This window comes from Phyllopteryx taeniolatus, chromosome 9 (genome assembly GCF_024500385.1).
Source record: "Phyllopteryx taeniolatus isolate TA_2022b chromosome 9, UOR_Ptae_1.2, whole genome shotgun sequence".
Classification (NCBI taxonomy): Eukaryota; Metazoa; Chordata; class Actinopteri; order Syngnathiformes; family Syngnathidae; genus Phyllopteryx; species Phyllopteryx taeniolatus.
In genome coordinates this window covers 30,705,439-30,720,290 of record NC_084510.1, presented here as the reverse complement: position 1 = coordinate 30,720,290, position 14,852 = coordinate 30,705,439, and the positions used below count along the sequence as shown (strand labels likewise).

The 14,852-nt window shown below is 46.2% G+C and overlaps 1 protein-coding gene across 1 annotated transcript; it reads right to left on the bottom strand.

Moving 5' to 3' along the window:
• Positions 1-10,344: 10,344 nt before the first annotated feature.
• gpr37l1a (G protein-coupled receptor 37 like 1a) lies at positions 10,345-14,066 on the bottom strand. Its single transcript, XM_061784674.1, has 3 exons — positions 13,352-14,066; positions 11,972-12,403; positions 10,345-11,543 (listed from the first exon to the last, which is right to left on the bottom strand). Exons 1-3 carry the CDS (start codon positions 13,904-13,906, stop codon positions 11,079-11,081), a joined length of 1,452 nt encoding a protein of 483 aa, XP_061640658.1. The 5' UTR covers positions 13,907-14,066; the 3' UTR covers positions 10,345-11,078.
• Between the last annotated feature and the right edge of the window lie 786 nt (positions 14,067-14,852).

The following is a 14,852-nucleotide window of genomic DNA, read 5'->3' as shown; positions in this document are numbered from 1 at the left end:
GACGGACGGCCCCCCGCCGGGGCCGGGGGGGGGGGGGGGGGGGGGGGGGCGGCGGACTCCCCGCCGGTCGTCCCTGCCGCGGGCTGTGATTAACTTTTCATCACACGCCTTCAACGCGACTATTAATAAACCTCCACACGCTCAAACATCCTCATCATATACTCAGGATATCATATTTAATCTTTTACAAAAGTACAAAAAATATATACAATGCCAAGAATCCGTTTCAGCCTTTCCCTGAGAAAACAGCAAAAGTTGTAAAGTCTATTTTAATGAGGGCAAAATTGCATTCCATAATATTGTATTTTTATAAAAACATACAGCAATGACATAATTCAATAGAATGTCAAAAATGAAACATTTTTGACTTCCATTCAATGGACGTTGTGCTGCTTCTTCTGTTGTGCACGCTATGGCCACCTGGGGGCAGTATAAGACAGGCATAGAGACACACGAAGAAGAGTTATACGGAGATACAGCGGAAGCTCGGTTTACGAACGGTTCAGTTTATGAACAATCTTTGGAAAGAAGATTGCAAGATCGGGTTCCAAACTAGTTTGGGTTCACGAACATCTACGTCTCGGCACGGCCGCAGAAGGCTCAGAACTTTGCGCTTTTTGGGCTCTGTGCTTCGGGTATCTTTGTTTTTTTTGCCTAAAATGGCCGCCACATCCCACGGCGGCGGCCATTTGGTCTGGCGGTAAGCGGCGGTGAACGTAAACATTGTCAAGTCTGTTTGTTCCCACCTTAATCACAAAAGAGTCTCAAAGGGCTTGGCGGGATCACAGTCGGCAAAGATTGACGACATCCCATAATCGTAAACCTCCCCAATCGGGCAAGGAAAAACTCAAAACCCCATTTGGGCCAAAACTCAAACCGTTGCTGTCGTTCCTCGCAGAAGGTAAACATGATATGCCTTTGACTATTCTTATTGACATTGTTAAGCTAAGCTGACTTTAAGCTACGCGCTCCTTTTAGTTGTCTTTGTTTTCAATTTACACGAACAGTAAAGTTCAACGGGCAGCGGCAATGAACCGGTAAGTTCGCTGCCACCACGCGGGCTCGCGCGTCACACTTTTGCTCGCAAGTCCAACCCAAAACGCTCGTATCTTCGAAAACGCAGAAGTTGGGTCACTCACATCGCAAGGCGCCACCGGATATATACATTTTCTTTTTTTTATTATTTTGACTGTTCTGTACAGACGGCGTGACACACACACACACACACACAGAAAGTGTGCCCACGCTTGCGCCACCGAAACATCTGATGGCGTTTTTCACTTCATGTCTGCAACACAACACAACACATCACATCAACACATCAACACATCACCTGACCCCGCACCAGCATCCAATCACACGCTGCCATTGTGTGCGTGTAGGCGGGCCTTCTCTAGCCTTTTCCCCTCTCCTCCTACGTCCTCCATCTCTGGCGCAGCATTAGCATGCGAGCTGCAACGCTGCGCACGCACGCACACACACACACACACACACACACACAGAGCGCACAAGTGGAAGTGATAGCATTTTGTACGTGTCGATGAGATGTTTTCATTTGACATGGAGCCCACGCTATAAATGACACACGCACTGAAGAACCCACCCACGCACACACACACACACACACACACACGCACGCCTCCACTGAATCTCTGCTGAGACACTTCGAGGTGGTGTTTCTCGTCGCCGTTTATTTCTTGGCCGTAAACTTGCGCAACACAAAAGCGCAACAATGTCGCCATGGTTACACGTGTGCGACATACACACACATACACACACACGCGAGGCACAACAGAATCCCCAACGAAGAGAATGCATCTTCTCAGGCAATAGCCACATCCCACATGACTTTACTGGTTTGTTGTTTTTACACTACTATTTACGAAGGGCCGACCAATTAATCGGCGGGCTGATTTAATCGGCCAATATTAGACCTTTTCAAATCAGCAAAAATGGATTTTTTCGGCCTATTTTTCCAGATTTTTCACTCTGTTGTAAAGTTAAACAAATGCTAAAGGACAAATGGTGTAAAACAGTTCAACGTTCTGCCTGTAACGCCTATCGTTATTGTTGAAAGCATCGAGGGACACAAAAATAAGTTATTTCACTCATTATATATTTTCTAAATTAATCAGCTGATTAACCGGTTATCGGAATTGAATTCTGCCAACTATGGGAAAAAAATCCATATCCTACTATTGACTGGGGTTAATAGGAGGAATTTACAATTGATTTGACTTGACGGTAATTTATGATAACTCAGATCTGAAAAAAAAAAACAATCAGCTGTCCCTCGCTCCATCGAGAAACCACCACACCGGAGGAAAAACAGCCAATCAGAGACAGAAGGCAGGCCTTACCAGGTGTCACTCATTTTCCATTGTGGGCACACCCTACACAAGATGGCGCCTAAGGTTTGTCGAAATAGGAATTGGTGTCAAGAAAATATGTAGACGCGATACATCGCAACTGAGAAACTGACACCTCTGTATTTTTGGGAGGAGCTAAGTTTAACCCGGGTTGTTAGTAGTAAGTTACAGAGCCTTTCGGGGACGCACAAGCGAGGAAGGGGCAAGTTCACCACGTTGTGAACAACTGCCTGAGCAGCAAGCGCGGACGGGTCGGACGCAAAGTGCAAAAGTGTGCTGTGGTCTGACGGGTCCACATTTCAAATTGTTTTCAAAATGATGGCCGCTGTATCTAAAGAGGAAAAGGAACATCCGGATCGTCATCAGCTGTTTTTTTGGGGGGAGGCTGGAACGGATCAAGGGTATTTCCATTCATTTCAATGGGGGAAGATGATTTGAGATGCGTACGTAGCGTTTTGAGTTACAAACGTGGTCATGGAACGAATTCAAGTCGTACCTGGAGGCATCCGCCGCCGCAAAACACTTTTGCAACTCTTGTTTTTGTCCTCCTCGCTGTCTCGCACACACAAACACACTTGTGCGTGTAGGCTGGATGGACGTGTGCTGCAAATGGTGGAGGCGCCGCACGCAGCTCAGTGTCAGATATCGCCGCCATGGCAACAACACAAAAGTTGCACGGCCGCAAAAAAAGACCAAACCTGGCAAAGACAAGCATACTTATGTATAAAATATATACATTTATTTGGGCGGCACGGTGCGCGACTGGTTAGCACATCTGCCTCACAGTTCCGAGGACCGGGGTTCGAATCCCAGCCCCGCTTGTGTGGAGTTTGCACACTGCATGAATTGGAGACTCGAAAATTGCCCGTAGGTGGGAATGTGAGTTTGTTTCTATGTGCCCTGCGATTGGCCGGCGACGGGTTCAGGGCCTTGAGAAGAATTTTTGAAGTCCAAAAATTCCCACATACCCAAAATGTTCACCCCCAAATATTGTTGAGAGCGTTACAACGGGCAAACGGCAGCGAATGTCGTTTATTCACATTTGTCTGCTCTCAAGCAAGTGACATCCTGCTTTGCTAATATTAGGATGCACACACACACACACACACACACACACACACACGCGCTGTCCTGAATATTAATAAGCTTCCGCTGCATTCGGGGAGCTGTCCCGACGGGGATGTTTTCTTGTATTTCTTCCTGTAATGCGGCTGCAAATGTGTTTAGGGTTAGCGTAGAAAAATAGATCGTGAACATTGGACTGTTTTACAATAATTTGTCCTTAACTTTACAACAGAGCGGAATTTTCAAGTGCAAAACATGAAAATGTTGAATGTCACTCAAAACACGAAATGCGCTGCGTTTAAGAACATGCGTTTCTACACTGTTTGTTCTCTATCCGAATTTGCTGTGGAAGCAAAACGGGTTTCGGCAGCACCAACGTGACACGATAGTCCACCGTTGTTGTTGTAAATGTTGGCGTTTTTGCACGCGGTCGCGCAAAAACCGCGACAACCGCGTCATCGGCTCAGGAAAAAGATGCGTATTGCGTTGAAAGTTGTCAGAGCTCCCTCTAGTGGACAGAAATTGCAAAAACATCATTCTGCGTGACACTGAACAGCATTTACTGTTTCATGAGAAATTCTTTTTTGCATTTAAAAAATATTCCAATAAAATGACTTTTTGCTTGAAAATGTGAACTCATTATCTAAAAATTAGGACTTTAGAATCTGGAAAAAATGACTTGAATCTTTAAAAAAAAAAACTTTGGATCTCTGAAAAATATTGTTCCTCGATTCAAGCTTTGTCGATTCCTGCGGCCTGGATGCCTGAGAATCTCTTTCTTTTGGTAGATTTAGTGCGAGAATCAGAATCAGAATCTGAATCTCCTTATTGTCCCTCAAAGGCAAATTGGTGTTGCAGCAGGAGCACGACGATGACATCATTGCCACAGAAAGAAGACAATATTTGTATTTTGTGGGTCTCGAACGGTAACGAAAATGACCAAAGTCGGGCGAGTGGACCACTACACCATCAGTTTCTTGCGATGTAAATGCCATTTTTGTATTTTTTATTTTTTTTTTAATTAAACAGTTGATAGAAATCCAATCCTCATCCTAAAGTAAATCAAAGTGTAAAAGTGAGCGACGTGCTGGCCTTTAGTGAGCTTTGCTGTGGGCTCAGATGTTGGCGCTCGTCCAGAAACGCCCACCGGCCCTCAACACACACACACACACAAGCAATGTCCGTGTGTTCATCGCCACGAAGTTGTGAGTCAGCAAGTCCGAGCAGCGCCCCCAGCAGGAAAAGCGTCGTCACCACAACCTGCCGGTCACTAAATCATGCAGCACAACGTCTTCAATAAAACACGCGCTGCATTTTACATTCACCTTTCAGATGCATTCTAGTGTGTGGGAAGACTTTGGACTACACGTTTGATTTGATCACATGACAGTATTTTGTCGTTGTTGTTTTTTTATACATTAAATGTGTTGTTTTTTTTGCTTCCTTGTTTCAGCAGTGCAGCCAAACAGGCGCCATTTCAAGGAGAGGCCGGACGCAAATAAGACACTAATTTGAAGTGTTGTTACCAGAATAAAACAGCAATACAATCATTATAATTGCGAGATTCTATTTTTTTTACAATCAAAAAACTTTCTTCTTTTAAGATTCCAATTTTCTTTCCTTGAAAAATGAGGAGTTCGTACCTTTAAAAATAGCATTCTTGTGAGATTACACCTTTTTTTTGGTTATAGGCTTCTCACTTTTTCTTTAAAAAAAAACATAAATCAACAAAAATATTGACCTTTTGATTGAAAAATGTGAACTTCATATCTTAGAAAATGTTTTTTTTTTTTTTTTATGGAGAAATGAAACTCTTTAGTCCTGGAAAAAATATGACTTATCCTGAAAATATTTTATTTTTCAAGATTTATAAAAGCAACTTTTTTTTCAGAACACGATGACTTATAATAATGATAATTCTTATTATTATTATTATGCATTATACTTATATAGATTATATTTATATTTATATTTATATATATTTAAGATTTTAAAAAGAAAATGGCCTTTCTTGATAAAATACCTCCAAATCATTGTATAACTTTTATGCAGCCCTACGGGGGGGGGCACAAGCCAGTGCAAAGCGTAGGCCGGTCCCGAGCCCGGAGAAATGCGGAGGGGGCGTCCGGCTTCAAACTTGTAATTGGTCAGCGATTGGAATGCATGCCAGACTGATTTAGAGTCGTTAGCGCTCAACTGATTTTCCAACTTTGCCGCATAGTTCCTCTTTGCAATGTCTTTGCAATTTCTTTAGTCAGCTGCTTTCTAGCCGGATTATACAGGGCCCTGTCCTCGCTCTGATACGCGTCCTCTTTAGCTTGGCTTGTTGTTATTGAACGTGCGAAACGACTTTGTTGGTACGCACACCTCTTCGCAGAAACCGACATAGGATGTGACCGTGTCCGTATATTCATCCAGGCCGCCAGCTGCTTTTTCTAAGACACTCCAGTCTGTTGCGGTCCAAACGGCTTTGAAGTTCCATCTTTGCTTCATTGGTCCACTTTTTCAGTTTTCACCGTAGGCTTCGCACATTTCAGTTCTTGCCTGTACGTTGGTATTAAGTGAATTAAGCAGTGATCAGACGAGGCCAGATGCACGAGGTTTGGCGTTTTTTAGCGGCGTATAGCAGTGGTCGAAAATGTTATTTTCCCTGGTAGTGTGGCGGCGACGTTGTTGTTGTGCGGCGGGCGTCCTGCGATTGACGCTGTGGCTGTAGAAAGAAGGCCAGCGTCAGACGGGCGCAGAGGGCCTCCGGGGCGACGTGGGCGAGAGCCCGCAGACGCGGTCGATACGCAAAAAAGGAGAAGACGAGGAGGCGGCGTGCGGGCGGGCCGACGCGAGGCTCAAGGCGACGGACGGATGTGTAGGAGGACGAGAGGGGAGAGAGAGAAAAGGAGGACGAGATGATGCAAACGTGACGTCGCCGGCGAGGAAACAACAAGCAAAAGCGACATGAACAATTACAAAGAAGCTGGCCTTCAAACAGACGCGCACACGCGGAGGCAAGAGACCACCATATGCGGGTAGGAAATGTTGTGTGCGTGTCTTCGTTGTCTTAAACAAAGTGAAACTTCTCCACTGGCTCACAGTCTAAATATGGACGTTGTGACCTGCTAGGAAGACCATCGGCGGGCCTGACGAAAACCATTTTGGTTTTTTTTCTTTGGCTGTGGTAGAAAAACAAAAGTGAAGGTTGAGAAAGTCGAACCTAACGTAAATACGCATAAATGGATGTTTTTATGCGTCTTTGATTTTGACAAAGAACGCGTACATTTGGCTCGTTAAAGACTAAATCTTGTTTTGTTCCTAAATACATGAAATATGTTTGAATATGTAAGTGTTGAATACATGCAAAGACTGAGAACAATATAATACCGAATTGTTGAGATACAGTTTAAGACTTTTGATTCTGGTTCTGGCTGGATTTTCGGGGCGGGGGCTAAAAACTAGCCTCGTGGCTGCGGCGCATGCTTTCGGACGTTTGGCCCCTCCCCCGCTTTTCCTTATTCCACGCAGCGGCCATTCGGCCGAATGGCCGCTGCCTCATTCATAATGGACCAAGCCAGATATGTATAGGTAGATATGACACGGCCAATTTGAACTCCGTCCCGACGGCGACACTAAGCTGAAGCTAGGGAGGTCAAAGTTGACAACGCATTCCATGTCTGCGGACGGCAAAAAAACCCCACAAGACTAAAAATGCCGGTACATTCCATATGGTCGCGTAAAATGCTGTAAAATTACAACAAGGGGAACGGGGAGTCTCTTTCACATATGAAAATATTGAATCCTTTTTACAAATGTTGTGTATTGCTAGCATACGCTGCGGCGTTGACAAAAGAGTAACCCTCATGAAAATCGTTTGAGAAATGAGCAAGTTCTGGCTTAAATTGTGCGCACACGCATCGCCTTCTATGGGAACGCCGACCTCCCCGACACGGCCGCACCGGACGTACGTTAGCCCGTTAGCCGGGCGGCGACGCTGCGCAGGCCTATCCACTGCTCATATTTATGGTTCTACTAGTACAGCGGGCAGTTAGCCATCAAACTATGCTAAAAAAGTTTCATCGCACTTTGGTCTTTGATGTTTACAAAAACACGCCCGTTGTTGACGGCTCTCGGATTTTGTGGAGATATATCATCAGATTCAATTGTCTTTGAGGTTTACAAAAAAGTGGGTTTGCTGAAGCGCATCAAATTGTCTTTGACGTTTTGTTGACCACTCCAAATTGTATTCGCTCTTTGAAGTTGCTTGACGACTCTAAATCATCGTTTACTTTGACCAAACGGACTTGAAATCGCCCTCCATTTTTGAGAAGCACGCGTACGTTGCGTTTGTTGAATACGTAACATTGTCTTTGACGTGTACAAACACACATGAATGATTTGGTAATGGCCTCTAAATTGTCTTTGATGTTCCCAAACCCCGCTTATCGTGTAATATTATTGGGGTGAAAAGTTCAACCGGTGAGCCTGTTGACGTGTCCTAACTTGGAGCAATGCTGCCCTCTGGTGGACAAAGGCCAACAACGCATCTTGCCAATGTCTGCGTGCCCGCCAAAAACAAGAACCTCATTTGCCTGATCGACAACTCCGTTGCTAACCAAAACAGCAGCAGCAGCCACTCAAATGAATGGAAGTGCCTTTCCGCGTGGAGTTGCATTTACGCCATAGTAGTCATTTTATTGTCATGATGTTCTATTTGTGGTATTAAAACCATGTAGTCAATTTTGTAAATATATATGTTTGGAATTGAAATAATTTTACGAGGCTAAGCAAATGAATATAGGGATGGATATTTTATTTCATATTATGAAAATGTCTCCCCCATCAAACGATAAATATACTTGATGAACAAAGTTACTTATACAATAGTTATCTTTTGAATTTTATACCACTTCCTTATAACATGTTCCATTTTATTTAGATCTGTTTCACTTTGTTTGAATATACTTTTATATACTGTATGAACTTTATTGCATTACACTTTTATATGCCTTATATTTATTGTAAACGTATTTATTTGGCGTTTTACTTTATTTGAGTTTTTATACATATAATTGAGATTTTATTGAAGTTTCTTGTATACTTTATTTATAGTCATCTGTTTTACGCTACTTTATTATATTACACTAATATACAGTGCTTTATATTGATTTTATTGAAGTTTATTATTATTATTGACCACATCAAATTGTCTTTGATGTTTACAAACACTTTTTTTTCCCAGCTATATTATTTGTATATATATATAATTATATTAAAAAAAAGTACTTCAGGTTCATTGAAGATTACGTTCTATTTTTTGGAAACGTTACCTTTGTTGACGACTAAATTGCTTTGAATGTTTACAAAGACACGTCAAATTAGCTTCATTGACGACGTGTTTTTTTTTTTTTTTTTTTTACGATTTATTGACGACTAAATTTGGATACATTTTGATGATTTGTTGAACATTCTGATTGACTTTGGTGTTTCGTAAACATGTATGAGAGGTCAAAGGCTAAAGTGTCTTGAATGTTGACAAAAATGCAATTTGGGCTTTTTGAAGACCCGAAATCATCTTTTGATTTTTACGAAGCCGCGTACGTTACATTTCTTTGTCAAAATCGTCTTTGATGTTTTGTAAAACATATGCTAGGCTCATAGAAGATGCTAAAACTTTACGTTTGTTTATTGTTTGTTCCCTGACAACTCTAAATGTTTGATTTTGTACTTTTATTTGGTTCATTGAAGACCACATTGTTCCCCCCCCCCCCCGAACTTGGGCTTCTTTGCCGACTTGTTGTTGTTTCTGAACTTAATTGAACTTAACTTTCCTCCTTTCGTCGTAAATGTTAGCAGTCACGTGACCGCTAACGACCTCATCGTGGACGTCTGCGCTCGTGAGTTTTGAGGCCATTTTGCCAACTTTGTGCTGGTGGTTGTCATGGGGACCAAACAAAGCAGTTTGGCTTTGGGCTTATCTGTCGTCTTCTCTCTTGTGTGTGGAGACCGAGACGCCGCCGGCGGGAGGCGGTGGGCGTCCCGTCGCCTAGCAACGCCAACGGCCGCCCCGGATTGATATGCGGCTTTGTTCCGGCGGCCGCTGAGAACGCCCGAACAAAAACGCTTTTCTTATGGAGGCCTCGCCCCCGTCCTCCTCGTTTTCTTCTTCTTCTCTTTGCGCGCGGGAGGAAAAAGTTCAACTCAAAGGAGACTCGGACCCTCGCAGGGGAACTCGGGGCGGCCTCCGGGTTTTCAGCCCCGGAAGCCAGTTTGACGGAGCAACATGGAATTTGGTAGGCAGGTCTATCAGGGACAGACCCCGCAAAGAAAGTCTTGCGATGTCCTGTACAAACATTCGAAACATTTTTCCGAGCGGCCACTTCCAGAAGTCTCTCAAAGACGAACTTAGAACCAGAGCGATCGAAATTCAGCCCCCAAAGGCGGTTTCTCTTGGCAACATGAAATTTGGTAGACGCGTATGTCATGAGCAGACCCGCAAAAAAGTCTCAAGAAGCCATGACCAAAAAGACACCGGAAGCCTGCCATTTTGCCAAGAAGTCACCCATTTCCACACTTCCTTCAAAAAAGGGAATTCCTCCTCGAGATTTAATAATTTAAAAAAAATACTTGATTCATGAATTCATATTCGAATACTTGTCGATACTTCGAAACCTTCCGTGTCTGAATTATTCAAAAAAATATAGCTACTTTTTGGGGGTCGCTCGTGTGGTGAATTCCTGTCTGGTCTCCGTGGCAACGTGGCCCCTTTTGCGAGCACAAAGCAGAAGTGCCGCCACATTTTTTTTCTCTTCTTTTTTTTTTTCTCCGGGTGACGCTTCCGCCATCGGACAAAAACAACAAAAACAAAACAGCAGCGTGAAAGATTTCCTGAAAAGACAAAATGATTGACAAGCAGAGGAAGTCCAATCCAAAGTTTTTACTCAAAAGTTACAAAACGAGTAGAAGAACAACAAGTTGAAAGGTCGTGTGAAGCGTTTTGTCATAACAGTAACGTTTGTGTTGTCTTTTTTAGCGGAAAATCTTCGCGAGTACGATGACGTCATCGATTCTGAATCGTTAATGAGGTTCCGGAAGATCGCTCGCCATTTTCGATTAGTAACGATGTCATAACAAGGACGCCGTCAAGGTTCAAAGGCGACGAGGCGACTAAATCTCAGCTACGACGTGTCAACCATAACGCTAGATTGAAACCCTAATCATTTCTTGAAACCTAACCCCGGCTTCAAACCCTGAACCTTGTTTAAAAGCCTTACTCCGTTTTGAAACTTTAGATTGACTATCTAACCCCGTTTGAAACCTTAATCCAGGTTTGAAACCCTGTACCTAAACCTAGGTTGAAACTCTAATTTAAAACCCTAACCCTGCCTTGAAGCCCTAATTTCAAACTTTCATTCTTGTTTGCAACCCTAAAACCTAACCCTCGTTGGAAACCCGAAGTGTTTTGAAAGCCTCCCGTGAAACACTAACACTAGTTTGAAACCCTAATTTGAAATGCTACCTCTGGTTTGAAACCCCACCCATAATTTGAAACCGTAATCCTGCTTTAAAGGCTCATTTCAAACCCCAATCCAATCTTGAAACCTTACTTTTAAAGGGCCGAGTGCCGAGGTCCGAACCCGAGTGAAAGAGCTCAGCTCAGCAGGGCGTCCCGACGGCTCGCAACGCATCGTCGGGCGCAGACGCGGACGCGGTCAGGGACGTCGGGGAGGGCGAGGAGGGGGCGGCGGCGGCGGACGAGGGCGCGTCGGGTCGGCACTCGTCGCAGCAGCAGCAGCAGCAGTCCCGAAAGGCCCGACCCAGCGGGCGACACGAGCACAGCAGCAGCACGGGCGCGGCGGCGCAGCGAGCGAACAGGAAGAAGTGTCCCGCCAGAGTGGCCGCCGGCGCCGCCGCCCCGTACGCCAGCGCGATGCTACACGCGCTGGCGGGTACGTTGCAGGCCCCGTACAAGGCGCTCAGCCACGTCACCGTCGAGCCGAGCCTCGGATCGCCGTGGCGACGGTGACCTTCATTCTTCTTGGTCGGTGATGACGACACGCAAGAGGCGGCGGAGGAGGAGGAGCGTCTGCTCGCCGCCTTGACGGGTCGCCGCGCCGACACCTGGGCATACAATCAACCGCATTGTATCGCCGCGTTAACGTCAGGTCATCAAAACGTCGTGACATCGTACCCGCCTCGTCACCAGATCATCGAGGAAATGTTAATGTCGCACGCATACGGCGGAGGAGAGTCGTTACGGTCGAGAAAGTTTGCTGCCATCATGCCCGTCTGGTCAGCAGGTTGGCATATGTGCAGAAAGAGAAGCGTTAACGTCACGCCGTGCGGTTGACCCGCAAAATTGCCCGTCTGGTAACCAGATCCTCATTCGTGTTGGTGTTACACAAAAGCGGAGACTTTATGTGGCGCAAACAAAGAGGTTACTGTCTCGGAGAAACGTAACACCTCGCCGTTGTGTTAATGTCTCACGCGCACGCACGGCGGAGAGCTGTTACGTCCAGTCGATAAACGGAAGCTTGTTTGCACCATACCCGTCGAGTCACCAGATCGCAGGCCAGCGTGAAGAGCAGCGGCAGGCAGACGTAGCAGCCGAACATCCACCAGGTCCGAGCCTCCCGATAGGTCAGCGCCAGCGAGTAGACGCCGTCGGGCAGTTCTTCGGACGGCTCGCGGACGCACACGTCCGCCGCCGCCGGCGGGGCGTCGGCCCGCGCCCGGAGGCCCGCCGGGGTGAAGTCCCCGGGCCCGGCGGGTTCCCGCCGCATCCGCCACAGCAGCAGCTCGGGGGCGGCCAGCGTCAGCGAGCCCAGCCACACCACGGCCATCTTGGACAGGACGGAGCGGCAGGGCTCCACCGAGGGCCCGGGGCCGGGCCCGGGGCCGGGGCCGGGGCTCGTGGCGGCGTGGAAGCGGTCGATGCTCAGAGCGCAAAGGCTGAACGTGGCCACGCCCAGAGACGTCACCTGACGACAATCACAACTTCATTTAAACCCTTCGAACTACGACCCGAAGCCCTAACCTTTGCTTGAAACCGACGACGCGCGCATTGCGTCACGAGTATAAAGGCAAACCGCGTGCCGGGTAGCCGCAGTGACGTCCGCCGGGCGAGTATAAAGAAGTCGTAACCGCCAATTGAACCCATGCAAGAACTTTTACGGCGTTGTCCTCCATTGTCTGCGTGTAAAGGCGCGAGACTCAGGCAGACGACGATTATCCCACTTGTCCTCCTTTGGCCCCCCCACCCCGTTAAGACTCAAAGTTAAGATCATTAATGGAGACGTCTCATTAGTCGCATTAGCACGACAAAGACGCGAACGCTCATTAGCCGGAGTTGCGCCTTTCAAAACAGGAGGAGGAGGGGGAAAAAAAAGCTAAACCCACAAGAGCACAAGTGCTGCGATTTGGAGCCGAGGCGAAAATGGGAAATGCGGCTTCGGTGAACTCGGTCAACTCACGAGAAAGGGGAAAGGGGAAAGGGGAAAGGGGGGGTTGGCTGGGGTTTGGGGGTCTCTCCTCCTGGATTCAAAAGAAACTTCGACAAGCACTTGAAATGCTTGCAGTCAAGTGCGCGGCGCACAGGAAATATTGCCGGAATTTGTTTCACCGCCAGGTCAACATATTTACGAATGGGCCAGGTACATTGAAACATAAATGGAAAAATACACAGAATGGGAGAAAAGGGGAAAGGTCAAAGCAACTGAGTCAATTTGAGCCTATGGAAATTGGAACTTATTTTGCGACTAAAACAACATCCGTGCATTGAGGCGCACACCTGGACAATTTCCAGGTTTTGGTTTTGGGGATGTGGGAGCAAATCCCATTTGGGTGAAAGTATTGCGAATTCTGAATTTGACAAGAACGAAGTACAAACGGTACGGCTTTTTGTCGTGACATAGTTGAATGCGGCTGACCTCCAGGTAGGGCACCAGGCGGCAGGACGCTCCCCCCAGCGGGCGCCTCGAGGTCAGCTCGTGGAAGACGACCACCGGCAGGCAGAAAAAGAGCACCAGGAGGTCCAGGAGGGCCAAGCCGGCCAGGATGCAGTTCCAGGCGCTCTGCAGGTACACGTTGTGCCACACGGTGCACATGAGCGCCAGGTTGCCCACCGTGCCCACCGAGAAGAGGGCCAGGCCCAGCAGCAGCAGCGCGTAAGCCCAGTACGAGCCGACGGCGACGGCGACGGGGAAGAGCGGCCGCGGCGGCCCGGGGGGGGAGGACGAGGTCGCCCGGAGCCCGGCGGTGCCGCTGATGACCCGCGGGGTCGTGAAGTAGCCGCTCGGGTCTTCAAGTCTCCGGGGAGCCTCGTCTCGACTCGCTCCGGGGACCCGCCCCCGAGGGACCGCCGCGGCATCCTCGCCCCGGCCGAGGTGCGCCTCCCCCGGGGAGAACGGCGGAGGGAGGCGGACGTGGCTCCGGAGCTCCGCCGAGCCGACAAAAACAAGCACAAGAAAGAGAAGCGCGCTCATGTTTGCCGAGAAACTAACAACTCCGCCGTATCGACGTGTGCCTTCGTACAAATACTGACTTTGTACCGTTAAACGTGACCGCCCGCCTGCCTGCCTGCCCGCCTGCACTGCACTGCCTGCACTGCCCGCGCCGACGCAAAAAGTTACGACGAGCGGGGTGAAGTGAGCGTGAAACACGGCCGTTTCCGGTTGCGCCTTTCCAAATAAGAGCAACGCGTTCAACACAGGAAGGAGTGGAAAACATTGCAGTAGCGTTGGTGGAAATACACACGGTTGGCGTTGACCCTGATCCTCTTTTATGGTATACTTTTAGAAGTTTTGCGTCATTTCCAAGGTATAAAGTTGTTTTCTTTTGGCTCTTTTATGTAATGTCTACCTACAAATTATTATTATTATTATTATTATTTTATTGATCCAACAACAGTAAAGATGTAGTTTCATGTGGATAAAGTCCCAAATTTTACCTCCCCAGTCAGAATTTTACCAAAAAAAAAAAAAAAAAAAAAAGTCCTGATTTTCGGAGACCAAAGTTATCATTTTACAAGTCACAATTTTACAAGACAATTGAAACATTTTTATTCAAATATAAATTGTATTTTTATGACAAAGTTAAAAATGTACAAGTCTGAATTTTAAAGAACAAAAAAGGAGGGAAAAAGTTACATTTTTCAAACATGACAAAAAAACTATTATGATTAAATGTTTTATTTTTTACAAAAATTAAGTCGTAATTTTAGGAGAATAAAAAAACAAACAAAAAAACAAGATGAGGAAAAACAATTTGAATTTTCATTTATTCATAGTCATAATTTTACCATAATAAAAAAGGATGAGAAGAAAAGTCCATATTTTGATATCAAGTTATTATAAGAGAATATAAAATCTTATCATAAATTTTACAAGAATAAACTAGAAACATTAAAGAGAGAAAAATCCAAAATTAGGT

What these genes read in the sequence shown, in the direction of transcription:
- gpr37l1a (XM_061784674.1), bottom strand. Translation starts at nt 13,906, where the DNA reads ATGAGCGCGCTTCTCTTTCTTGTGCTTGTTTTTGTCGGCTCGGCGGAG. An exon ending in GCCTGGTGCCCTACCTGGAG is followed by an intron (nt 12,404 to 13,351) that starts GTCAGCCGCATT and finishes GATTGTCGTCAG; the next exon opens with GTGACGTCTCTGGGCGTGGC. An exon ending in GCGATCTGGTGACTCGACGG is followed by an intron (nt 11,544 to 11,971) that starts GTATGGTGCAAA and finishes TTGTATGCCCAG; the next exon opens with GTGTCGGCGCGGCGACCCGT.